General features: G+C 44.2%; 1 protein-coding gene across 1 annotated transcript; it reads right to left on the reverse strand.

Annotated features, from left to right (window-relative positions):
- Positions 1-14,584: 14,584 nt before the first annotated feature.
- On the reverse strand, positions 14,585-15,550 carry LOC138301663 (taste receptor type 2 member 40-like). Its single transcript, XM_069242178.1, has one exon. The coding sequence runs from the start codon at positions 15,548-15,550 to the stop codon at positions 14,585-14,587; it is 966 nt and encodes a 321-aa protein (XP_069098279.1).
- Between the last annotated feature and the right edge of the window lie 10,623 nt (positions 15,551-26,173).

Genomic DNA, 26,173 nt, shown 5'->3' on the forward strand with positions numbered 1-26,173 from the left:
GTCTACATCGCAGAGAAAGTTTGCGGGGTGGTTTGCCTTCTGCAGGGGGAGTGGTGCTGGTAGCCAGTGGGTCCTGTGGCAAGGCTACCTGTCCACTAGCTGCAGCAGATGTGGAGGGTTGTTCAGTTAACTGGCTAGTGGAAGGGGCCCGCTGGTGTGCTGTGTAGTCCCTCATGATGTTGACCATATCGCCCAGCACCCCTGCTATGGAGACTATGGTGGTGTTGAGGGCCTGCAAATCTTTCCTGATCTCCTGGTAGTGTTCCTCCTGCAGCCGCTGGTTCTCCTGTATGATGTTTAACATCTGACCCATCTTGTCCTGGGATTGTTGGTAAGCCCCCACGACATTAGTGAGTGCCTCCTGGGCAGTCGGTTCCCTGGGCCTGTCCTCCCCCTGATGCACAACTGTCCCCCTGTGCCTGTGTCCCCTGAACGGTTTGCCCACTGCCGCTGACCCCAGGACCCTGATTGTCTTGGCTGTGAGGTGTGAACTGGGGTCCCTGTACAGCTGGTCACACCTTCTGATTGACGTGTCCTGTGGACAGAGGTGTGGGGATGTTGGGTGGCTCCTGCAGTGTTGTATACTGAGGGGGAGGCTCTGTGATGGAGTGGGTGTGGGCTAGGGTAGCTGACTGACCAGTGGTTCCTGATGGGCCAGGAAGTTCATCCAGATCCAGAAGTCCAGAGTTAGTGTCATCACTGGGGGCATCTTATGATGGGGGACTGGGTAGCCATGGCACCTCCTCGCCGCTGAGATTGGCTGGGGCACCTCTGGGGATGTAAGTGGTGTATTTTGGTACATGTCTCTGACATTTTCTACATCCCTAGGTTCCCCTATGTAGTTGCTGCTGCCCTGCCACCTTTATTTGTGTGAGGTGATGTCTTGTGGGATTGTTAGTTCTCCATGCTGTGCATACATTGGTGGTGGGTGTACATGCAGGGCTGGGAGGGATGTTCATGCAGTGGGTATGGCATGCAGGGCTTGGCATTCAGGTTAGTCAATTGTGGTGGTGCACTGTGTGGGATGGAGTAGAGTGATGGGTGTCAGGGTGAGGGGTGGTGGTGGTGGTGGCACACGGATATGTTAGGGGATAGGTAGTAAATATTGACTCACCAGTGTCCGGTCCTCTGGCAACTCCAGTGTGTCCCTCAGGATGCAGTATTACCAAGACTTGCTCCTCCCATGCTGTCAGCTGTTGGGGCAGGGGTAGGGGTCCACCGCCAGTTCTCTGGATGGGGAGCTGGTGCCTTGCTGCCATGAAAAGTACCTTCCCGTGTCGGACGTTCCGCATCTTCCTGATGTCGTCCCTTGTTCTTGGATGCTGTCCCACAGTGTTCACCCTGTCCATGATTCTCCGCCATACCTCCATCTTCCTGGCAATTGAGATTTGCTGTACCTGTGCTCCAAACAGCTGTGGCTCTACCCTGACTATTTCCTCCACAATGACCCACAACTCCTCATCTGTGAAACGGAGGTGCCTTTTTGGGGACATGGGTGGTGTGTGTTGTGCAGTGGATGTTGAGTAATGTGGTGGGGTGTAGGGTACATGATGGATGGATGGGTGTTTGTGGTGTGTGTGTAATTGTGTCTCTGATTTGCGTTGCTAGCTCTTGGCTATTTTTCGTGTTCAGAAAGGGTTTTGGGTAATGTGGGTGTATGTTTGATAGGGCTGTGGGTGGGTGGGTGTGGTGTGTGTATCAGGGGCAGGTGTGTAATTTAAGTTGTGGGCAATGTTCTGTTGTTATATATTTGAGTGGCCATTCTGACCACACTGGTGTGTACCACCAATAGTTTACCGCCACTGAATGACCACCATGGCAATTCGTGGGTCATAATGTGGAGGGCATTGTTTTGTTGGCGTAACGGTATGAATGTTTGTGCCAACAGTTTACCACTAACCTTTGGTCTGGTGGATATGTGTTTGTTGCATTATTCTGGCGGTTTAGTGTGTGTGTCATAATATGGTGAATGAATGTTCACCTCCGAGACGTTATGTTGGCGGCTGTCACCACGGAGGTAAGCGGGATTTATTGCCAAAGTCATAATGACAGCCAAATGGCCTGATTTAGGTCTCAGCAGTCAAGTTACTCTGTCACAATGGTGACGGATATCCCACCTGCAGAAATATAAATGCCATAGCATATAATGGGATTTATATTTTGCAGGACAGGATATAACTGTACAAAGCCATTTTGTGGCTGCGAACCCTGCACTTTGCTTAATCACAGGGTTTGCAAGCACAAAATTGCTTTCTTCTCTGTAATAGACCTATTTCACTTTATTATATTTCAAAGCTAAAAATGTAGGTAACCTCTACTTTTTGTGTCTGTGGTTAACAGGCACAGAAGGGAACATGGTACGGGAGGCTCACAAGATACATAAACTGACAGGTTGGAGGTGAAGCATGAAGTGAACCACAGAGACCAAACCTACCACGACCACGTCAGTGCTGCCAAGTGCACGCATCTTGGCTCAGAGTAACATATTTCAGTAATGTTCACAGTAGCACCAAAGGCACCAAAATTTGTCAGAGTGTGCATGTGGTGATGCTGGCCTTTGTCAGTTTTCAAACACTGTAGAGCTCAAAAAGGTAACTGCTGCTTGGGTGTTGTGGCACAATGTCTATGAAGCTAGGGGTGCAGGGAGTTAACAAAATTGGTAGGACTTACCTTTTTCTATTTTCTAATCAGTAGTTGTGGTTTCTAAATAATACAGTGCTGTACTGTGGTGTTATTTGAGGCCTATTGGCCACAGTTCAGGAGTAAAGACAGAGTTAACACCAAGGTAACTTTGAATAATCATTAACTAGCTTGCTACATGCTCTCTATTTATTGGATCATTGACAACACACTTGGAAGAAACCAACTGTGTCATGAAAGGAGAGGTATTTTTTTCTGAGGAACCTACATCCCTCCTAATGTTTAGATCAACAACAAATTAACTCAAACTGACAGGAGATAGATGGAAAGTAGAGGTAAGTGAGAATAGGGAGATGTAAAGGGAGAGAACATATGAAGTACTAGAACAAACACAAAACATGTACCACTCTCTTGTGTTCTTACCCATGTACTGTGAGAGTGTTAGTCATGCATTACAACATCTAGCTACTGTTCATCATCCTTGTGCCACTGAGACAGCATTGAGACAGTGGTGGATGGGTCCTCAACGAATAATGATGGTGGCCAGTACAGGGATTGGAGTTGGAGGTTGGCTCTAGGTTCTACTTGTGGCCCATTGATTATGCTTCACCTTCATCTGCTGAAGGAGGGCAGGGACTTGTGGACCTCTGTTGAGTCACCAATGGGTCTGCACTCTGGGTTATAAGAGTATCCAGTGTTGTCTCACCAGCTCTTTCCAGTGACTGTTTTTGATGTTGCAGGTGATATGAGTATCATCGTGAGTGGTCGTTATCATCATACCATTAACTCCTGTGACAAATCCTGGTTGGGAGTCAAATGGTGGTCTTAATTCCCCAACCCCTTTGTGGGGGTGCAACAACACAGGATTGCCTACATTAATTAAATGAGTCTTGGCTCACTTTTGCCAGTTTGATGCTTCATTGTTTCCTTGCCTGTGGTTTTGGACAATTTCTTGTCCCTCAGTATGTGAAGTCTATGAGGATTGATTTGGAATAACATCATTCATTATCTATATCTCCAACATCAATATGGGGAACATCCTGGTGATGGCATGGTGGGTATTCCAATAGTCATGGAGGAGATTGTAAATGGCTCACTTGGCATGGTAATTTTCCAGTTCAGTAATCCAAAGCACTTTCTTTAGAGCCCTCATAAGCCTTTCGAACTCCCTGTTTGCTTGGGGCCATCTCAGTGTTATTCACCAGTGATTGACACTCATGGAGCTAAGGAATGCAGACACCTACGGGTCAGACTTAACTTCTTGTGGGGTGTCATGAGTAGCTAATATTTTTTGAAGTTTTGGTATGGCATCACCAGCAGATGTTGAGGTCACTAGCTCCATGTTGGGAAACTTGCTGAAGTCATCTATGACCACCAGAAAATGCTGGTTCGTGGATAGTGTACCAAAATGTATGCTCAGTTGTGACCATGGAGGTGTGGGGACATCTTAAATGACTGGCGCTGGTTGGTCTGGTTGCCATGCTATTTGGCATGACAAACACTCAGCTACACTCTGTTCTAAATGGGTATCTAGGTCAAGAAACCACACCTTTTGCTGTAGCCTTATCTTGGTCTTGAAGAACCCTTGATGTTTATGATGTACAGTTTGCATGAGCTTGGGTATTCTATGGGGTGGGATCACAAGATGGTTACCTCGTAGTACCAAACTATCATTAGCCAACAACACTTTGTTGCAAATACTTTGTAGAAATCAAATTTATCTCTGGGTGTCAGCCTTCTGACTCATTTGATTTTTCATGACAAGCCATTATTTAATGTTCTGGTGTACTCCATTCACTAGCTCAAAACCCTGTATTCTTGTGCTGCTTGGTGGATTTAATCAAGAATGAGAAGTTGGGACTCAAGCCATCTATTACAGTGGAAATGACAATTCTGTGTTGATGACCATTTCTTGTTCTGTGATAGTCGTAGCTCTATAGAACTGGGACAGACTGTCTGTGGGGTTATATTGCCCTGGACTGTACACCAATTTAAATGAATACTCTTAGAGTTGCAAGATCTACTTCTTGATCCTTGGCAGGGGCTTGGTCTTTGTCCCCTGGAAGAGTGGTGTGAGGTGCTAGTGCTCAGTGCATACCCTTACGGTGTTCTCGTATAGGTATAGATGGAAGTGTCTGCAGCCCCTCAACAGAGTAATCCATCTCTTTCTATTTGAGAGTACCTTTGCTCAGTGTCTGTTAGTGCTCGGCTGGCCTAAGCAACTGGGGCCCAGATGTTGTTTTATTGCTTCTGCATTATTATGGCTACACAACTCATAGAACTGGCATCAACAACCAGCTTGGTTTACTTGGTGGGTTCATAGTACTTCATAGTGGTCTCAACTGACAGAACAGCTTTGGTGTCTTCAAATGCTTGCTGCTGATCATCTACCTATGTTCAAGGTGCATTGGTCTTCTGGAGGTCTCACTGCAGTTTTGTTTTCTCTGTAAGGTTCTGTATTAATCTCCTGCAGTAGGTGACCATGCTTTAAAAGCTTTTTACTTCTGATATTTTGGTCAGTGGGCATGCAGTGTGAATATGCTTTACCTTTTTTGAGTCTTGAGAAATATTCACCTCTGTGGGGGCATCACTGATATAGTTGAGCAGATGAAATGATGCGCTTTGCCACATGGATAGCATGTCTTGCCTTTTGCCGGACACTAGGGACCTTTATGCTGTGTATTGCCAGAACAGCTACAGATTTTATCTCCCATACCATCCAACAGTTTGTTTGAGATAGTGTGGGCTTCTCCAGTGACTTCACTTTGTTTTCTTTTCATCAGTTTGGACGTGAGTGACAACTCAATTTGTGCAGCTCTGCTATCCACTAGTTCCTGTGCACGTCCTAGTGCTAATATTGTGGCAAAATACATTTTGGTCGTCCTGAAGGTCTCTTTGCAGAGTACGGATGAATGACATCCCTGAATAATTTCTGCTTAGTCCTACCTCTACATTTGGGAATTCGCATAAGCTCCACAAGTCTATTAAGCATGCATCAAATTGGCTATGAATTTATTTGGGCTTTATTTCACCTGGCCGGAATGAAAATCTTATATTCTAGGTTTGCTTGTATTTTTAATTGCCATTCAGCTCTGCTACTGCTGCTTCAAAGTCTCTGCCTTCACCAATGCATAAAAGTGTTAAAATCATTTTATGTTCCTCATCCCCCACCAGGTGGAGCAGGATCGCCGTTTTGGCTGGTGGTTCAGTCTTTATTGTGGCCTTGACCTTGTACTCACATCCTGCACTCACACTCTCTATCTTGCTGCAACGGAGGCAGCACCAACAGCATGTGAGATGGCTGTATTGCTTTAGCTGAATGTTGAAGCATGATAAATGGTTCCAAAGATCAGGTAGTGGTAGCATCATACATGCCAATAGACTGATTCAGGTGGGGGAATCCTGATTTGTGTAGCAAGAAATTGCATTATTTTAGCTGTCTGCCACCTGAAACTGCCTTTTATTCAATAGAAGTCAATGGGGAAAATACATTTCTCAGATTTTATTTTCAAAATCTCCCACTTTCCTGTTCTAAAATGTTGGCATGTACGTAGTATGCTTCTTGGGCTGACCTGTACGTGGAAACACTGGCTCCCTTTCTACATCTTTGGAGTACAAGGGAAATGTTTAGGGGGAACTCCTGATCTGTGGGGGACTCCTGATTTGTGGAGCAAGAAATGGCATTATTTTAGCTGTCTGCCACTTGAAACTGCCTTTCATTCAACAGAAGTCAAGGTCACATTTCTCCGATTTTATTTCCAAAATCTACAACATTCCTGTTCTAAAATGTTGGCATGTATGTAGTATGCTTCCTGGGCTGGCCTGTACGTGGAAACACTGGCTCCCTTTCTACATCTTTCGTGTACAAGGGAAATGCTTACAGCTGGTGCATCTTCAATGGTTCCAGTTTTGGAGGCTGGATGCACTAAGTTGTTTGCTCGAGGCACAATGTGCTAATACACAGTTTGTTTTAAATGTCCTTTATATTTCATATTTCTTTCCTGCAATGCTGTATTCTGCCACTTTTTTACTCTTCAGTTAGAACTGGAACGGTCCAGTAGAGTGCTGCATGTGGCTGACAGCAGGCATGTAGGCTCTGGACCTCGTCACCAGTTTTTGGTGTTGGTATGAGGCCTGTGGGCAACAGTACAGGAGCAATGACAGAGCTGTAGCCAAGGTAACTTTCAATAGTCCTTCACTGACTTGTGCAAATGTTTGCGCTTTATGTATAGGATTACTGGCAATACACTTGACATGGATCAGCATCACATTTCACAACACTTTTGATCTTCTACTTCCTCCAAACTACTCCATCAGAAAGGACAGAGTAGACAGAGGTCGGGCAGTATTGGTGCCATCTACAGAGATTCACTGCAGTACAAGCAGAGTCTAAATGGCCTGCCCCTCTCTGGACCCAGGCTCTCAACAAAACTCTCCTGTTAGAATTAATGTAATTTACTATCCACCTTTGACGAGCAATGCATAGACCTCATAAATGAACAATATACATGAAAAAGCAAAGTGATCTTTCTAGGAGTCTTCAATCTTCACTGGAGCACCAGAGAAGACTCTACAGTGAACCAACTTGCCTTCACTCTCCTCAACAATGAAATGATCCAACACAGCTATAAGCCAACACACACAAACGGCTCCATACTGAACTTAATAATCTCTAAAGATGATATGCTCTCTCACAATGTGATTACGGGTCTAATGAAAAGAGCAACTATCTAGCTTTGGGACACCAGAAACATAGACATCAACTCTCTTCGCAACACTGCTCAGAAGAAGTGACCTCCCACAGTTTTTAATGCCTTTCCAATGCGCTTGATGTTGTAGCACAATTCCAAAGCAAAAAGAAACAACCTAAACCATCAGTGCCATGGCTCAGCAAGGCCCTTTAAGAGGAAAAGAAAACCTTAAGAATCTTAAAGAAGAAGTAGAGGCAGCCGCTGTCCACTACTAACCTCACTTACCTCAGGAATGCTAGGTCCTTAAACAAAAAGCACATCTTTTGGGAGAAATCCATCCACTTTAGGTCCCTGCTGGACCCAACCCAGAACTGATCAAAGCAACTCTTTGACCTGGTCTAAAAATGCCAACAACCACTCCATGCCTTTATCTATCCAATTTGAAGACCCAACATAAAAACAAGAGTTGTTTCTACAATTCTTTGACTCCTATATTCCACTGATGCTACATCATGGTGTCCATCCTACCTTTACTCTGGCATGCAAATCCAAAGAAATGTGTAACTGTTCAATACTATTAGAAAAGAAGACCTACTCAAGATTATCTTAAAAACAAAACCCTCTAACCACTTTGTAGACTTGATCCGAAGCGACATTGCCAAAGACCTTTATACTCACATGCTTCCCCACTGGACAAAACTGGTGAATCTATCTCTCAGCCAAGGATCATTTCCTGACTACCTCAAAACTAGACAAGCCACCTTTCTCCTAAAGAAAGTCTGTTTGCAGACACTAATTGCCTCAACAACTAACTTCTGATCCTCAACCTGCCTTTCCTCTCAAATATAACTGAAAGATGTGTTGTGGAGCACTTCTCCCAACACATCAAAAACAACAATTTCCTAGACAAATTTCAGTGTGGTTTCAACTAGGGCTTCAACACCGAAACCACTCTACTACAGGTGGCTAGGATGCTCTTCAAAGTATAGATTCATACAACCTCTGCCTCTTGAGGCTTCTCGACCTATCATCAGCCTTCAACCTGGTCAACCACCACACACTCCAAGACACACTCAAAAATTGAATTAGCATTGATGGCATGTCTTTAAATGGTTCACCTAATTTCTCATGGACAGGTTGCAGAGAGTAGAAATTGATATCTTCTCACTGATTGTGGTGGGACAAGAGATCCCCGGTGGTCAATCCTTGCCCCACCTATATTCAACGTACACACTGAGCCACTTGGAGTCCTTCCCAAGAAATACGTGATCTTCTATCATCAGTGCACAGACAACACACAGCTGTATCTAAAGTTCTCCTCAAATAACAATGTCTCACATCTCATCACCCAAACCTCTGCTCATGACTCCATGAACTCTCATCATCTACAGCTAAACCCTTCTAAAACTGAGTTTCACCTTATTTCAACACTTCTGCTGCAATCCTGTATGGACACACACACATTTCTAACAGTAAAGCCACCATTGTGAATTATGCCAAAACTTTAGGAGTGAGCCTAGACAAAAGACTCAACCTATGTTCTTTAATCAGCACCACGGCCAAAAATACATTATATCAAATACGTCTTCTGTGGGGAATCCGCCTTTAAATTCCAGAGCAAGATCAAAAATCACTGCTCATACACTAGTGCCATCTAGAATAGATTATTCTAACTCACTTAACTGGCCTACCAAAACTCATCTTACTCCCCTTAAATTGATTCTACACTTTGCAGGTCAGTCTCTGATTCCTGCCTAGCAGCAACTGACACCAAGTGGAGGAATGAAGAGCAATTACTAATGAAAGGAGATTCTCAGGTGTGCCTAACTTCTATTGAATGCTGTGGAAAAGTCTATGAATGCCACATATGCATTGGGCCTTCATATTGAAATGTATTTGGCGCTATAAGCTTCAACATGAATATATTATCAAGTATACGTTTCTTTCTAAAACCTGCTTGTTCTATAGTGAGTATTCTTTCCTCTTCAACCACTCAGCGAGGTGTTCCATGATACTCCTAGCAAATATTTCCCCATCAGCAACCAGCAAAACTACTTGGGGATAATTACAATGGAGATTTCTAGGGTCCTTTTTGTGAATCGGTATTAAGATGCTTCCGGACCAAGAGTGGGGGGTAACTTTGTGCTGGTACCAATAGGCAAAAAGGAGAGTAAGATATGTGGCCCAAAGAGAAGGTTCCCTTTCAATAACTGTAATGGGGACCTCATCAGGACCCATTGCCGCAAAAGCCCTCATTCCAATGATAATACCATCAGTCTCTTTCGTGGTAGGGGGGAGAAGGGTGGGATTCAGTGGAGTGGAAAAGTGACCATTCTGTATCAGCATTAACTGAATAAAGTTCCCCCAGATAGGCTCTTTATTTTGTATCCTTTATTGGAATTAGGAGGTATTTTACTCTGGTGCCACACTATTAGAGATAATTTCCCAGTATCTTCTAATACCTTCACAAGAGGATGCTTCTTTTAGATGAAACTAGTTATAGTCACCCTTGTCTTTCTTTAAGGAAAGTTTTAAAAGGTGCCTTCTTCTTTTCAGAAGATTCATTAATTGACTTTGTTCAGCAGTAAAGAAAACATATTGGATTCTCACTATTCTGTTTATCTCCCTATTTATACAGGTCACAGCGTTAGGATATGGTCTTCTGAGGGAGACTGAGGTATTTATTTTACATAGCAAGTCAGGATACAAAAACTGTGGGCCCCCTATCAATGCTGTCAGTAATTCTTTCAGCTTGATGGATGACTTGAAACATAGGTTCTACGATTAGATCTCTTTAACCCCACTGTTTATCTTTACGATTGCATGTTCCTACTCCCTTTCGAGCTACATCAATTCATGCAGGAAACCAAATTTATTATCACTATAGGGATTATCGAGATCATTCATGTCAGAGATCATATTAAATGTATAAAAAAGAGCAATCACATAATAACAGAAGAGCTCGAAGAGGATTTATGGGAGTATTGTTCCCTATACTTGCATTTACTGTTAAAAACGAACTATTCCCTAAAAATTCCAGCAGCAGTAATCCTCTTTTATTTATTCTGCAGTTGGAGGGAAAGATTGCAGGTTTTTTTAATGCTTCCTCTTTAGGTTCTTTTGGAAACAACTTAGAGGATGATTAGTGATTTTTGCTGTTAGGCCACCTACTAATACTATACGTTTGCAATCCTCTCTCTTCGTAATACTAGAGATAAAGGAAAACATGTCCTTTCCCAGTTGGCCCTAAATAGGATCAGGTAGGATATATGCATTAACCATCAATAATGATTCAATATTATCTTGTTCCCCCTTAAAACTTATTTTAACTGCCTGGATTAGTTTTCAGTAATTTGTAAATTCATTAAATGTCCAACTATAATTGGTACTTAGCTACACCTCCTTTTTCATGACTCCTCCTAGAGGGAATTGCAGGGCAGTTTTACACAAAATATCCTTCTAACATCTGATCAGTTGCAAGCCAAGTATCTTGGATGCATATTACGTCAGCCTCCAACCTGTTCAAAAATAGTATTTTGTTACTAACGGTCAATAACAAAGCCACATTCCAAGAAACCAGTTTAAGATTATTACTAGGTACTTCTATTGCATTTTTGTCCAGTGGAACCCTTAGAGTTAAGGACAGCCACTACCCAACTCCACCTACTAGCTTCCTCATCTCGATCCGGGGCATTCCTCTCCTCTTTCCTACAGAGCAATCCACTTTTCCAAACGAGACCCATAAATTATTTACCTTCTCAATTGACAAGGAGTCTAGTGGGATGGGATCTAGAGGATAGTTGCCCTAACCCGAGGTATTATGTGAGGACGCTCTAGTGTCCTTCACGCCATTTAGTAATACTAGCTAAGATACCACTTTGGAGTTAAAGGTTACTCTAGCCCTGCAAGTTTGCTCCTTGATTCACACTTTGAAGTAGTGAGAGATCACTGCCTTGAACTATATATAGCTCAGGTATATCAGCAAAGCATCACAATATGAAAGACCTGTTCAGGTAGATTTAATGGTCGAATTCAGCTGTAAATTCCTAAATCAAAGGCACTTTTAATTGATTACAACTTTATCTCCGACCTTAGAAGTGAGCATCTTGGCATGTGGGTTCAAAGAATAAGTAGGGGCTCTTGTGAGAGGGTTATGACTGATGTGCCGAAAGCATCCTCTGCTCGTAGGTTTGGTGATAATTCTGGGGATGTTTCTGGGTACAATTGGGAGAGGGTTAATCGTACCCTTTCCTCAGTTAAAGCACTCTCACAATTCTCCGGAGTTGAACCCTGAACAAAATTTAAGTCAAACAAAATTTCTGCTCACTTTTTGCAGATTCTGATTTTTTGTTTCTCTTTGCTGTCATTCATTTATTTTTTCCTTGTTCTTCTTGCTTTTCGTCTCTATAGGTCTTGGCAATGCAGGCGCCGCTTCATTTTGGAATATGGACAAAGGAGTATTTGCTTTATGCTCACTAGCGAGAGGAGGAACTGGAAACAAAGCTGATTCTTTCATAAATTTTGGTTCAAACTGATTTTGCAAAGAATAGGTCTGCTTGTTCTCCAAAGGACTCCGGCTTGCAGTATTTCTTATCCTGCATTGTAGTGGATGAGTCTGTGTGCCCAATTCTTACAACAATGGTTGGGTACAGAGATCTCCCTGGAGGGTTTGAATAAACAAGAGTTGGATTAGGGAACCTCAACCCAGGGACTGTTCTTAGCCTCCCGAGATATTTATTATGCAGGATCAATAACTTAGATAATGACAGAAGTGTACCCAAGATATGATCAGAGTTGTTCACTGCTTTTCCAAGCAGAGCCAGTATCGAAAACAAGATTCTCTCTAAACAATGTAGAGAATCTGAAAGCTCAACATAGTCCCTAGGGAGGTTACATGATAATTGTGAACTCAAGTGCAATTCTGTGGTACCAGACACTCTAGAATTGGTAAGGAAACTCTCTCTGGGGTACTACTGAAGAGCTGCATTCTGGGTAAAGAACCCAGGGTGGCGTCCACCATGTTTTCCTCTGGCTGACAAGGTGATGAAAAATCAGAAATTACTCTTTGGTATTGATTTTCACATGGATCAATGTCTAAGTCAGGAAGAGTAAAGACCTTTGTTTATAGGTGTCTTTTCTATAGGTTTCAAGTTCACATGATCCATGCAGCCTTCCAAGTTATTTAGCGTCAATGACTTGCAGGCACTGAGGGAAGGATGGGCTTCTACTGGTAATTCTGGGTGTGACTCTGCCAAGGCCAACCTGTTGCTTCCAATGCCCCTCTTAGTTAAAAAGCTTGAAATTGCATTAAATCCTTTCAGGACATTCACATGCAGGGAATTATTTATTGGGGGGTTGACTTTAGTTTTTTTACAGGCTCGTGAATAAACCAGTTTCCCAGAGTGAAGTTTTTCAGCCATTATGGCTTCTCCCACCTCCTCTGGAGAGCATCTTTATTCAATAAAGTCTGGACAAAGAATGTTTAATGCTAGATATACTGCCAGGGATGGCTGTTGCACTCAGGATTTATGTAGTGTGCTTATAATTTGTTTTAAAGCTTCTATCATATTTTACATCTCTGTTTGAGATGTGGCCTCAATAGTTAATGGTTATCAAGCATCAGCATGTTTCCATCCTGGATGGGTGCTGCCTTACATCCTCCTTGTATCTACACTACATCCAACTTTAATCATAGTTTTACACTTACAAAGATTAGGCAAGGAATTTAAGACCATGCTCACCTCCCAAGGGCCAGCATCTTCAATTGTTTTGTCTCTCTTTAATACATGTATGCGTATATATTTAATTTATTTTTGGCTGTCATAAAATATCAAGCCGAAACTTTGTTAAAAAAACAAATCTCTTGTATAAGAGTCGCAAAGTTTCTTGACAAGTAAACAGAAGAAATTATCCCCTTGCGCTGGCAGAGAAGAACGTCCAGTACTCCAGAGACATATTTTTGTATTCCAATAATAAGCTCCTTTTGCAGTCTGTTAACAAAAAATAACAAAAATTGCCCAGTTGTTACAATAAAAATGGCACCTCAATAACACAGTTTTAGTGCTTTCAGCAGAGCACCACAGCGCAGCTCTTCTGAAAGCACAGAAATCCCTTTCTGTCTTGTAGGGATCTCCATCCTACTTAGAGGGCAGCACAATACACAGCTCTGCACAAACTTCTTCAAACCCGCGTAGTCTGGAATCCACCTCATGCCTCTTTAATCGACTACCAGACATTATCTCACTCTTGCAGGTTCGCTTCTTTCAATTTTTGACGTTGTATTCTGTCTTTCTCTTTCTCCTTTCTTCTTTGTGCATTTTCTCTCTCTTGCTCGCTCGAAAGTCTGATGAGGAAAATTAAGTGCTAGTCTCCAACGGTGCCTCCCACCGGCAACCTCCAACACAAATTAAGCACTGAGACAATGGGCCACGTGCCAAACTTTTAATCAGCCTCTATATATTTGACTAGTAGATACACAAAGTGATACTATGGTCATTAAATCGTTAATAGGAACATATTTAATGCTAAAAAAAAGTAGAAACACAGAAAAGGAATGTCATGTATGAGGATGTTTTATTTTTTATTTCATTATCACAACGAGGCCTATGGATTGTCTTAATAATTTTTTTCAAGAAATAAAGAATACATCCCTAAGAGTGTTGGAAATGTGCACAAGTGTGAGACATTTTGTAAAGAAGATGCTAGAATTGTTTTACTTATTTATTTGTCCATTTATTAAAACAAAAAACTAGGAATACCATATAGCGCCTCGTGCTGCCTTTCAGCGTAAACCAGTTATCGAAATTGCTTAACCGTCGTTGCATGTTGGGCGAAATGTAGCATTTCTCTCAGGATATCTAAGGTGTATTAACACTATCAGATCAACTTCGCATATTTATATGTTGTTGTTTGAAATATTATCTCTTTCATATGTTTATTTGAAATTTGCTATAAGGGAATAACACAAAAATGGAAATCCAATCTACAATCACGTACAGCATGAAATTACATGAGTTTGATCATAGAAATAAGCCATTCTGGATGAAAACTTCGTGGTCTGTCTGTTTTTTATTGTGTGATAAACAGTCTCCTGCCTTAATCTTCAAATAGTCAACCCATTTCGCTTTGAAATGTATAGCAGTGCTCCTTGTTTCTTTGACAGTCATGACAACAGTGGTTATCGTCAGTAATGGAGAAATTAAAACAATGACATGTATACATTGTCACTAAGTCACGTGGTAGTGCGTATGCTTTTAGTGTGTCTGCACTACTAGTGACTCCACCAGTTGACTCCCTGAGTGCCCCCTTTGCACAAGTCTCCATCCCTTCAGGATCCCCAGGGTCTCTCGCCTCAGCTTGGGGCTGCCGCAGATCAGTATGATGGACTGCAGAGGGGAGTATGCGTAGATGACAAAGAGGCAGAGGCAGAACCAGGGGCTTATAGCCGCGAAGGTCTTCAGGATGAGCAAAATCTCTGACGTGTAAAAGAAAATATAGAGAAAGAGCAGAGCTGTCACCATTCTGGCAGCACCTATGCTGGCCCCAAGGCGAGGGGTGCTGAACCCTACCATGCTTCCTCTCTGCATCCGCATACTGTGGGCACAAAGAGAGTAGATGATGAGCAGGTTGAACATGCCAACAAACAGGAGGGGCAGACAGCAGCCCAGGGTGCTTGACATAAGCAGGTACTGTTTGCTCAGTTTTGGTAGAGCACTAACCTCTGTGGTGAAGTTGTCAACTGCAGTGGCAGCACCTTCTCTTTGTATGTTCCAGGCCGCTGGGACACTGGTGAACAGCGAAAGAAGTACCGACCAGAGGAGCAGCCAAGGCACCAGCTTGGGCAGTCTCGCCTTTATGAGGAACATGAGGGGCTGCTGAAAAGTGACGATGCTGACGCAGTAGAAGGCGCAGAGGCACACTGTGAACCAAAAGCTGGAGAAGATGGTGAAGAGCAGCAGCACATAAATGACCGGAAAGACCTGATCCGAGAAGTATAGCTTGCTCCAGAGGAGAAGCAGGAAGTCATTAGCAGCATTGGTACACTGGAAGCAGAAGCTGAACACTGCTTGGGTGAGAAGGATTTGGTCGCAGGAGGTGGGGGTCTTATTTTGTGCCCATAACTTTATGTTTATGACCACAATGAAGGTGTTGGTGATGATTCCCCATAAAGCAGTGGTAACCAGGATGGCAAGCGAGATCAGAATGAATAGTGGCACCATGGTACCCAGTCTAATTCTTGGACTCCTCTCTGACAATCTGCTGAAGACAGCTACAACCGTGAGGTGGATTTCTTTGATGATTCTGCTCACCTGTTAACATTAAGCATGAAGACCTTAAGTCAACAGAAAGTCTAGTTTTGCTATTACATCTCTTAACGCAGTCAAACAGTACTTTATATATTAGGATTCCTTAATACTATTTTACACTGCTGCCCAATTATCTGTCACCCTGTATTTAAACTATACTATACAAGAACGCTGCACAAATCAATGATACACTTATTTGGGATGGCACTGTTTCTTATTTTTTTTTATATAGATTTTTTATTAACATTTTACTTATAGACAGACATACTTTCAGTACTGTTTACATTACTTGTTTCTATGTTTACACTTATTGCTTCATCATACATTTTGGGTTATGCATCAATGTCAGACTAGGGGTTATGCATCAATGTCAGACTAGTTCTTTGTAACAAATAATTTGTGGTTGAGATATTCCTCATGCATATAGGTAGTGATTCTTCATAGTCATTTATGTAGTAGTTACCTGTCTGATTCCATTCAGAACTATGTACACAATGGTGGTATGCAGTGCTAATACAGTGCTGTGTTGAGGGGGGTCCATTGATATTAGTTTATTCAGTTCTCAGTTAATCCTTAATTACTGAATCTAGTAATGTAGGGGGGAAGGTCTCTGCATGTGCATGCAATGTGCTGATGCCATTATGCTCACTCCTCCACCGGGTCTGTTATGTTGTGGTGCAGTCTGACTCCTTCTTCTTGTGCGTACTATGTTGCTACTTAACCTGCCTTCACTTCCCCTATCTAGCTAGCTTGCTACTGTGTGCTCCTGGCTCCTAATTTCTATTCTAAGGAGGGGGGTCCGTCGTCTCTCCATTTGTTCCCCTTTCCTGAATTTCCTGCTCCTATTTATCTAAGATTTCCTCCCAGTCAGGAGCAATGAGTTTCAGGCGTAGCCCCTTCATCTCCTCTCGCCTCAGCGCTTGAAATTCAGCTCTCGCCCACTTTGAGACATCTCTTCTCCAGATTTTTAGAGGGGGGCTTTCAGAAGATTTCCATTTAATGGCAATCTGTCTCCTAAATAGTACCAGAGCCAGGTCCAAGAATCTTGTTTTTACCGATCCAGCCGCTGCTCCGGCATACAGTCCCATCAGAAATGCCGATGGGGACTGATCTAGTTCCCTTTCCAGCAGCGACCCCAGCTTGTCTAGCACCTCTCCTAAGGCATGCCGGATCTCGGGGCACTGCCACAGCATATGGTCCAGGTCTGCATCTAGTTCCCCACACCTGGGGCATGCTCTAGTTTCGCCTCTGTAAATGATGTTTAGTCTATGTGGGGTGAGGTACGTTGTGTGTAGGTAGTTGTATTGGATATAGCGCAGTCGTGTGTTTTGGGATACCATCTTGGGGTAGGACAGTGCTCTCCTCCAGGCCGAATCCGTCAAGTCTTCCCCTAGATTTTTTTCCCAACGTTGTTTTAACGCCTGTAACGGCATCATGGAGCATTCCATTTGGGCCTTATATAATTTAGCTATCAGGTGGGATTCATCACCCTGCGTTAGTAGGTAATGAAGGATCTTATGAACCTCGGGTTCCGCGTTGACAGTGTCCCAGAGTGATTTTATGCAGTGTGTTAGGTATTGATACAACAGGAACCTCCCGCCTGGGACATTATTTTTATCAGTCATGTCTGTGAAAGTTCTCATTATCCCGTCCTGGAAGAAATCTCCAACTGTCTGTACCCCGGCCCGCGCCCAGACTCCCAGCCCGTGGCTTATTAGTGGTTTATCTGGCGAGGTTTGTACCAGCACTGTTAACGGAACGGCTGGTGAATAAGCTACTCCCACCCCTAATCGTCTCGAGCAGTGTTTCCAGCAGGTTGTCGCAACCTTCATTAGGGCGCTTTCCTCCCCACGTGCTCCACCGCGAGCAATCATGTGTGCTAGTATCTTGCCTATATCCTGCACTCCGGTGTCGGTGCATCTGTCCAGTTGGCCTCTTCCCCTTAGCCATCCGGCTGTCCACTGGAGTTGACAGGCCAGGAAGTATAGCTCAAAGTCCGGTACTCCCAGACCCCCCATGAGTACTGGCCTAGTCAGGGCCGATAGCGATGTGCGCCTCCGGCCTCCATCCCACACCAGATCCCTGAGAAGTGTATTTAATTTGTGAAACCATGTCGAAGGCACGAGCACCGGGAGGTTGGCAAAGAAGTAGAGAAGGCGTGGGAGCATGATCATATTATAAAGGGACACCCTAGCTGATATAGTTAGTCTGAGTGATCTCCAGAATCTAACCGAGGACTGGAGCGACCGCAACGCCTTGGCCAAATTACCCTCGCAGAGGTCTTTCAAGTCGTGAAACACCTGTATTCCGAGGTACTTAAAGGTGCGCAAAGCCCACTCTACAACCCCGGGGCAAGAGGAGGGTCGCTCACTGCCCTCTACCATGGGAAAGACAAAGGTCTTACCACGATTAAGACGGAGTCCAGAGACAGCACCAAAGTCATCTAATATACTCAATGCCCTTGGTAAACCAGTCTCGCCATTTCTCAGATAAATTAATACATCGTCCGCATAGAGTGAGATGATGTGTTCAGTTTGTCCCCACTCCACTCCGTGCCCCCTTCCCTCAATCTGGAACCGGGCCGCTAGTGGTTCGATTGCCAGGGCAAACAACAAAGGGGACAATGGGCATCCCTGTCTAGTTCCCCTGTGTACAGGGTAGGTCTCAGAAATCATTTTACCCGTTCTCACTCACGCCAGGGGAGTCGTGTAGATCCACCTAATGCACCCAGCCCTCACCCATCCCCATCAGGAGCATCACTGAGCGCAGGAAATCCCATCGTATCGAGTCAAAGGTTTTTTCAAAATCTATTGCCAACAGCGTCTATCCATCGGGTTTTGCAGCTTGCAGCATATGTAAAAGGTTAAACAGGCATCTCAAGTTTAGGGAGGTGCTTCACGCTGGGATAAATCCATTTTGGTCTTCATGTATTAAATTGGGGATGTAGCTGAGGAGTCTGTTGGCCAGTAGTTTACTCCAAATTTTAAAGTCACAGTTTAACATTGACAGCGGTTGGAAGTCTGTCACTGAGAGCTCACCTGTGTTCCATTTGGGCAGGGGGACCACTAAAGCTCCTCTCAGTGTCCCTGGTAAGGAACCCCGTTGGAGAGCCTCCGCATACATTTCAACTAGCCTGGGAGCCAGCAGTGCGGAGTCCTTCTTGTAGAAGTCCATCGGAAGACCATCCGTACCTGGGGTCTTCCTCGCTACCAGTTGTTCTATGGCCTCTTTTACCTCTTCTAACATCACTGGTCCCCCTAGGCTATCCCCATCCTGTTCCGTCAGAGTGGACAATGGTAATGCCCCCAGGTAATCACTGAACCTTGCGATTTCCAGGTTCTCAGGTTGTCTGTACAGGTAGGTGTAGTACTCCCTAAAGGCTCCATTGACCTCACTAGGTGTATGTTTATGTAGTCCCCTCGCATCTTTTAACCTCACTATAGGCATCCCCTCTCCTCCAGGTCTCACTAACCATGCAGGCATCCTCCCAGACCTGCCCTCCTCCGCTTGTATTGAGGTTAAGTACCTTTGTGTGTTGTGGCATCTTAACTGTTCCTCAGTCCTAGCGTGTGAATCCTTCGCCTCTCTGAGTCTATCGCATTCTAAGGCAGTTCTGCTCTCTTTCTTTTCTTCTACGTGGATGGTTTTCTCTAAACCTATTAGCTCACGCTCGAGAGTGCGTGTAATCCCAATAGTCTGGCTCATGCTATACCCTCTTACCGCTACCTTTAACGTTTCCCATTCCACTCCTCTAGTTGACGCTGACTCAGAGTTGGTGGTGAAATGATCTGTGAGAAAGGAACGTAATGTCTCCCTATATGCTTGGTCTTCTAGTGCGGCTGGGCCCAATCTCCATAATGGTATAGGGGGTCTGTCTCTAGTTGCTCGCCATGTGCAAAGCAGTGGGTTATGATCAGACAGAGTGCGCCCCAGATATTCAGTGTGGCTCATGTTCTGTGCTAACGCTGCAGAGCAAATCATCCTGTCAATTCTGGTGTGTAACTGGTGTAAGTGTGAGAAGTAGGAGTAGTCCCTATCTTGTGGATGCTGCGCTCGCCATACATCCACCAAACCCCAGCCCCGAACCCATTCCTCCAAGTGGTTAGCTATCTTATGCATTGTTGCTCCAGCCAGTGGTGGGGTGGAGCGGTCCAGCTCAGTATGCAATACACAGTTAAAATCCCCTGCTAATAGCAGCTCCCCCCCGGCGCGTGAGGTGACTCGATAAGCACTGCATGAAGGGTATCTGGTCCTGGTTGGGCGCATAGATGCTGCTAATGGTAATTATAACTCCATGTAGTATACCTTCCACAACCACAAACCTGCCTTCCTGGTCTATGTCCGCAGCTTTGGCCACGAAGGGTTCCCCTGCTCTTACCCATATCAATAATCCCCTAGCGTAGGCCGAGTATTTGGTAGCAAATATCTGTCCCCTCCATCTACGCCGGAGTTTGTCTACTTCGGAGGTGGTAAGGTGAGTCTCCTGTAGCATGGCAATGTGCACCCCTCGCCGTTTCAAGTACGATAACACTCTGTACCTTTTAGAGGGTGATCCCATTCCCCTGATATTCCAGGTCAGAAAATTGTATTCAGCCATACTGGATTAATTAGGGTGAAACTGAGTTCTGTTGCGCCCCTATGTGTCCCCTCCTCCACTTCTCTTTGTGAATGATTGTGTACTACGATCATAGTGTTTCCATCACCATCAAAAAAGTACAAACGTTAACCCCAATTCCCGGACCCCGGAGCACCTCTCAAAATGTAGGTTGCCCATAACACATTGCAAAAATGAAGCAATAACAGCAAGCTAATTAAAGTTCTCGCCATCCTGTCTTGTGGCCGAGAAACTAGTGGTGGGGTGGGTGCGTGTCCGTCGGGGCCTCATTCGTATTACACTCCTCACCTCGTGTTCAGGTTATGGACCGTTTAACCTAGCTCGTCCGCCGTCTGTGGGGTTACCCTAGGCGCATCTCCTAGGCCGCCGGAGCCCCCATCAGATGACATGGATGCACGATCCGAGTCTTCACTACCGCTATCAACCAATGGAGTGCCTCCACAAATGGAGGCCGCCGCGTTCAGTGCGTCCATCCTGGCCAGTTCCTTTTGGGCTGTGGTTGGTCTTGTCCGCGATCTGTTTCTGTTTCGTTGTCTCTTCTGACCCCTTCAACCCCTGCGGTCCATGCGCTCGCTCTGGCCATGTGGTCCCTCCGCCATTCCCTTCGACTCCAGCCACTCCCATGCCTCCTCAGGTGTTTGAAAGAACATGGTTTTGACATCCAGGATTACCTTTAGCTTGGCCGGAAAGAGAAGAGAGTATTGTATCCCAACTTCTCGGAGTGTCCTCTTCACCGATGTGTATGAGGCACGTTTCATCTGCACTTCCATAGTGAAATCGGGAAACAGCGTCACCATGGCATTATCGACTTTGAATGGTCCAGTCTCTCTGGCCCTTTGGAGTAGGGTATCTCTGTCCCTGTAGTGCATCAGTTTGGCTATCACCACCCTTGGTGGCCTTCCTGGTGGCAGTGGGCGCGAGGGGACTCTGTGTGCCCGCTCCAGGGAGAAGAAGGGCGAAAGAAGCTGCGGGGCTATGACCGTACGCAGCCATTCTTCAGGGAACTCTACCATGTTTGGTTTCTCGACGCGTTCCTTTGCAATGGCTCTGACTAGGGATGCACAAATCAGCCGCACCAATCAGGCGCCGTCCCAGTACTGTCTTTTTTCAGTGAAGTGGCATGAGTGCCCCTCAGGAGATCGTGGCAACAAGCCAATCGGTTTCCACGTACAGGCACTGTTTCTAAGGCTTTTCTATGTGTATGACCCCAGCGGTCGTGGTGCTGTATGGTACTGCGCTCTGCCCCCAGGTCAGGCACCCCTGCTCTGCGTTGTCAAGGCAGGGCCTTAATCAAGTTAGGATTGTGCTCTTGTTCGCTCAGTTCCGCGGGCCTCTGTCTTTCACCAACGGGCGCGTTCTGACTCACCACCATGGCCCAGGGCAGGCCACCAATTTGCCACTCAGCGTGTACTCTCCCGGTTCCCCCTGTGGTTGTAGACCGCTTGCCTCCACGTTATGGGTCTAGTCCGATTTTCCCTCCGTGCTGCTGCGTTGGCTCTGCCCCCGCAGCCCAGTCTGTCCTCTCCAGTATAGGCCTCTGGCCTGAGCGCCCCTCAGGAGGTCGTGCAACAAACCAGTCGCCTTCCGCCAACAGGCACTGTTTCCAAGTTTTGTCTATGTGTATGATCCTGGCGGTTGTGGCGTTGTATGGTACTGCTCTCTGCCTCCAGGCCAGGCACCCCCGCTCCGCGCGTCTAGGCAAGGCCTTGTTCAAGTCAGAATTGTGCTCTTGTGCGCTCAGTTCCGCAGGCCTCTGTCTTCCACCAACAGGCACGTTCTAGCTCAACACCACTGCCCAGGGCAGGCTGCCAATTTGCCACTCAGTGAGCACTACCCCAGTTCCCCCTAGGGCTGGGGTCGGCTTGCCTCAAGGTTATGGGTCTAGTCCGATTCTCCCTCGTTGCCGCTGCATCGGCTCTGCCCCAGCAGCCCAGTCTGTCCCCTCCAATATAGGCCTCCGGCTTACCAGAAGTGATAGCGCTCCCCCGGGCCGGGCCGCAACATCAGTCTGGTTGTGCCTCCAGGGGTCTCGTTTTAAACCACCAAAATGCAGCCGTTGAGGTTCTTCCGCGGCTCCGCAGGCATCCAACAGCAGGTCGGGCCCGAGATTACGCCCTGTCGCCGGCGCCCCACACAGCGCCTCTGCTCCACTCCCCACTCCGGTGCCGCTCTTCCTAGGTCAATCGTGCACACTAGGGATCGCCACTACAGGCCCGGAGCCTCCTCCGGTGCGCCGATCAAGATCGGCACTCCTCCGTGGGCCCCGGCCCCCGCTCCGTTCCTCTCGCTGCGCCCGCGGGTCTGGACAGCTGGGAGGCCCTGGACCCGGGCCGCCGCGGCAGCACTCCAGCCAGCCCGGCAAGCACGATGGAAGCCCTCCGGGGGCGCGAGCCGCTCCCCGCATCAGCGTCCCACCTCTGCGGCTTAGCAAGGCACCGCCACGCCTCATGGGCCCGTCCGGGCTAGGCCTCCAGCCACGGCCAGGTCCACTCCTGAAGTCGTCTGCGGGCGCCCCCGAGTTCCCAGGGGCTAACCGGCCGCTCCCCACCGGCGCCTCAATATCCTTCTGCATGGCCCAGTTTACTGTCTCAAAGGGGTAGTAGATTCAAGCAGGATTCTGTTAGGCCCCGACAGAGCCTCGGGATTATACGTCCGCCATGTTGGTGCGGTTGGCCACGCCTCCTGGGATGGCACTGTTTCTTTAAAGAAGTTGGCGTGTTATATGGATGAAGAAGTCTTGGTCTCTGCATATTGGGACTGCCAGAAAGCGGACCTAGTGGCATCATAAGACTCTAGGTTGAAAAGAAGATTTTGACTGCAACAGCAATGTCCAGAATTTACTCTTGAAACTTAAACGTTGATCAAAACATGAATATCACCTGATGCAGGGCCACAATTTTGCTTTGTGGAAATTTCTGAATGTTTGCTACAGACAGGGGCCGCTCTGTAACACTTTCTCATGTCCCTTGGTCAGAATCACACGTGGCATGGATTGGGAAGACTTTCCGTTCAATCTTGCACAATTTCACCACAGTGAAATAAGAATGAAATAGACAGAAGTATCAGACTCTTCTCATGCAAGCTGAGTTAGAGATTTATTGCATATCAAAAGTGCCTGATGTAGTTTCTCCCCAAAAATTATTTACCAATCCAAATTGTTGGAATTCGTGCACGTCTAATTCTCGCAAATGCTTCCCTTCCTCAGCATTTGCAGAAAAATACCAGAAACATTTACATTTTCCCCTATATCACTTCCTAACCCAAAAAAATACCTTAACCGTAGTTGCTCAAAAATGCCAATATCGTCATTCTAAAATGCTAACGTATATTAAAGGACAATAATTTCCTTGAGTCTCATGTTTGTGTTTCTTTCTCTTCAAGGTTCCCTCACATTCAGGATTTCTCTCTACTCCTCTATTGTGTTTGCTATTTTGCATGACACCTTTGCTCTGTTCCTCTGCACCAGTATGTCTTGCTTTTCATGGCATCTTCGGATTCCTAGCTGCTATCCTCATCTGTAGGGAGCTCATCACAGCAACCCCAGCTACTGACACTTAGAAGCCTAATTGTATGGTGTCCGAGGCTGTCCCACTTCTGTCTGTACTTTGTGTTTACCTGTGGGCTCCTGCTTAATTTACAGTTTATCTTGTCACTTGCCATTCCTCCACTGACTAGGCTAACCTGCAATGCACCAAGCCTGTGATAAATCCATTTAGAGGGCAAATTCTACTCTAGTGATTCACTCCCACTCCCTGTTTCCCCCTGATTCGTACAGTGAATGGGTTGTTACATTTAGATACCCTTGCAGGAGTATAGGGACAGCAGGGGTTCACAGCAGGTCTCTGCATTAGAAAACTGATCAGCCTCAGGAATCCTGGCAATCTTTTAATTGAAGAAGGATTAGATGTCATTGCATTGCATGATTTGGCAGCAGATTTTAAAAAGGTCACTGGTTGGGTATAGGACTGTGGTAATATGCCAATCGCTGAAATATTTCTTGGTGTTCTTTTAGGCCCTCATGTTGATTTTGCATTTTACCTTGTCAATTTCAGAGTTTTTATAATGTGAATGAGCATTTAAGATTGTGTCTAATCTTTCGTTTAAATTTGCTAGGTTGTTACCAAACAATTTATTGGCTACCTTCATTCCAGATATGAGGTTCCTCGACTGGACCGGGCAAGCTTGTCTTATTTCTGTGAAGTGAGTTTTATTAACTTGTCAGTTGTTGATTACAGTCTACATTGGAGCCAAAAGCTTTAAGGTTTGCTCCACAATTAAAAGGATTGATTTATATGATTTAAAGACAGGAGCAACCCTACCTTATGAGCTTTTATGCTGTAATCCTGATGAACGTGGTTGACCAACAGAGGGTGGCTTTTGTTGTGTTGAAAGATGGTGACATTTTCTTTACAAAAAAGGATACAGGGATGACACTCAGAATAACTTTTAATCTTATGGAAAGGTGGCCAGAATTTGGGTTTTGTTAAATTAAATATATTAAACATTTGTATAGTAATTTTTATACAAAACGTTTCAAATTTAATGAATGTAAACATTTCAATTTTAAAGCAAGTTAATTTAATATTATCATTTAAATTATATCAAATGGTTTCAAAATAGACATAATTCATGTTTAAAAAAAACTAAATTTAATTAAATGTAACTTTTTTAAAAGTGACTAACAATATAATTTATTATTAAACTTTTCCCAAATAAGCACACACACATATATATACATACGTGTTTGTGTGTATACATATGTATATATTCTTCTTTTTAAATGATTTACGTAATACTTATGAAATATTAATTTAAATACTGCTTAAATATCAAAGCACGTTTATGATAATGTAGAAAAATCAAGTCACATTTATTGTATTCACAATCTGTTACAAAAAATCAAAGAAATAAATATGTGTGAAGGTGAGACAGATTTCCTAATTTAACTCTAGTTCTGCTTAAATGGAGGAAAGTGCAAAAATTGGTGCATAATCACATGTACTATTCTAATTCAAGGCCCACAAACATTGGAGCAGTTGCATATATTGGGGTGGTATATATAACATTCTAACTCTATTTGCACTTACATTAGATCAAACAGATAATTTAGTCACACTTACTATTCTAACCCAATGCCCACTTACATTGGGGATATATTGAGGCAGAGATCCAAAACTACTACACAAATCCAGGTCCACAAACAGTGAGGTAAGAATAGTATGTTTTGGGGGGTGGGAGTAGGATTAGGTTTCAATATTATAGTAGTAATTAATATAAAAATATAAATGATATATGTGTGTTAATTAAATGCAGATAAATAAATATCATATAATCAAGCATATATATATTTTGTAATTTATATATGTAATACAAATTATGAATCCTAAAGTATTTATTATTTAAAGTAAAAGTACATTTAAATTAATTACACCTTTTCTCGCAATATTACATATAACACACTCATTGGTGAAATATGTCAAATAATGAATTGTAAATTACAAAATAATATTTTTAAAAATGTAATTTTTTTCAATACAAAGATAATTTCCATTCCCATGTATATCCTAATTAATTCACTGCATACCAATATTGTGATGAAATTAGAAGTCTTTAGGTTTTAAATACTTGAATGCAAAATTGGCACCAATGACAGTGTAAAAAAATTATCTAAATGTATATTACAAATAAAAGAAAATACTGGATCTATACCCCACAAAAATGTGAAAACAATAGAAAATATTAAACCTATTTTTATTCTTACTGCATTTAATGAAATAAAGCCCATTATATCTAATTTTCTATAGTTAATAAGTAAAATATTTGCCATTAAATTGAGACAAAATGTCTTTAAAGAAATCTGCTAAACCAACAGAATACGAATAGAACACTAGCAAACCACTCCTTCAATAAACTTCAACTTA

Source organism: Pleurodeles waltl, chromosome 6 (assembly GCF_031143425.1).
Source record: "Pleurodeles waltl isolate 20211129_DDA chromosome 6, aPleWal1.hap1.20221129, whole genome shotgun sequence".
Classification (NCBI taxonomy): Eukaryota; Metazoa; Chordata; class Amphibia; order Caudata; family Salamandridae; genus Pleurodeles; species Pleurodeles waltl.

Bases quoted from the DNA above. Each gene is read 5' to 3' on its own strand.
- LOC138301663 (XM_069242178.1), bottom strand. From the start codon at position 15,550: ATGGTGCCACTATTCATTCTGATCTCGCTTGCCATCCTGGTTACCACT.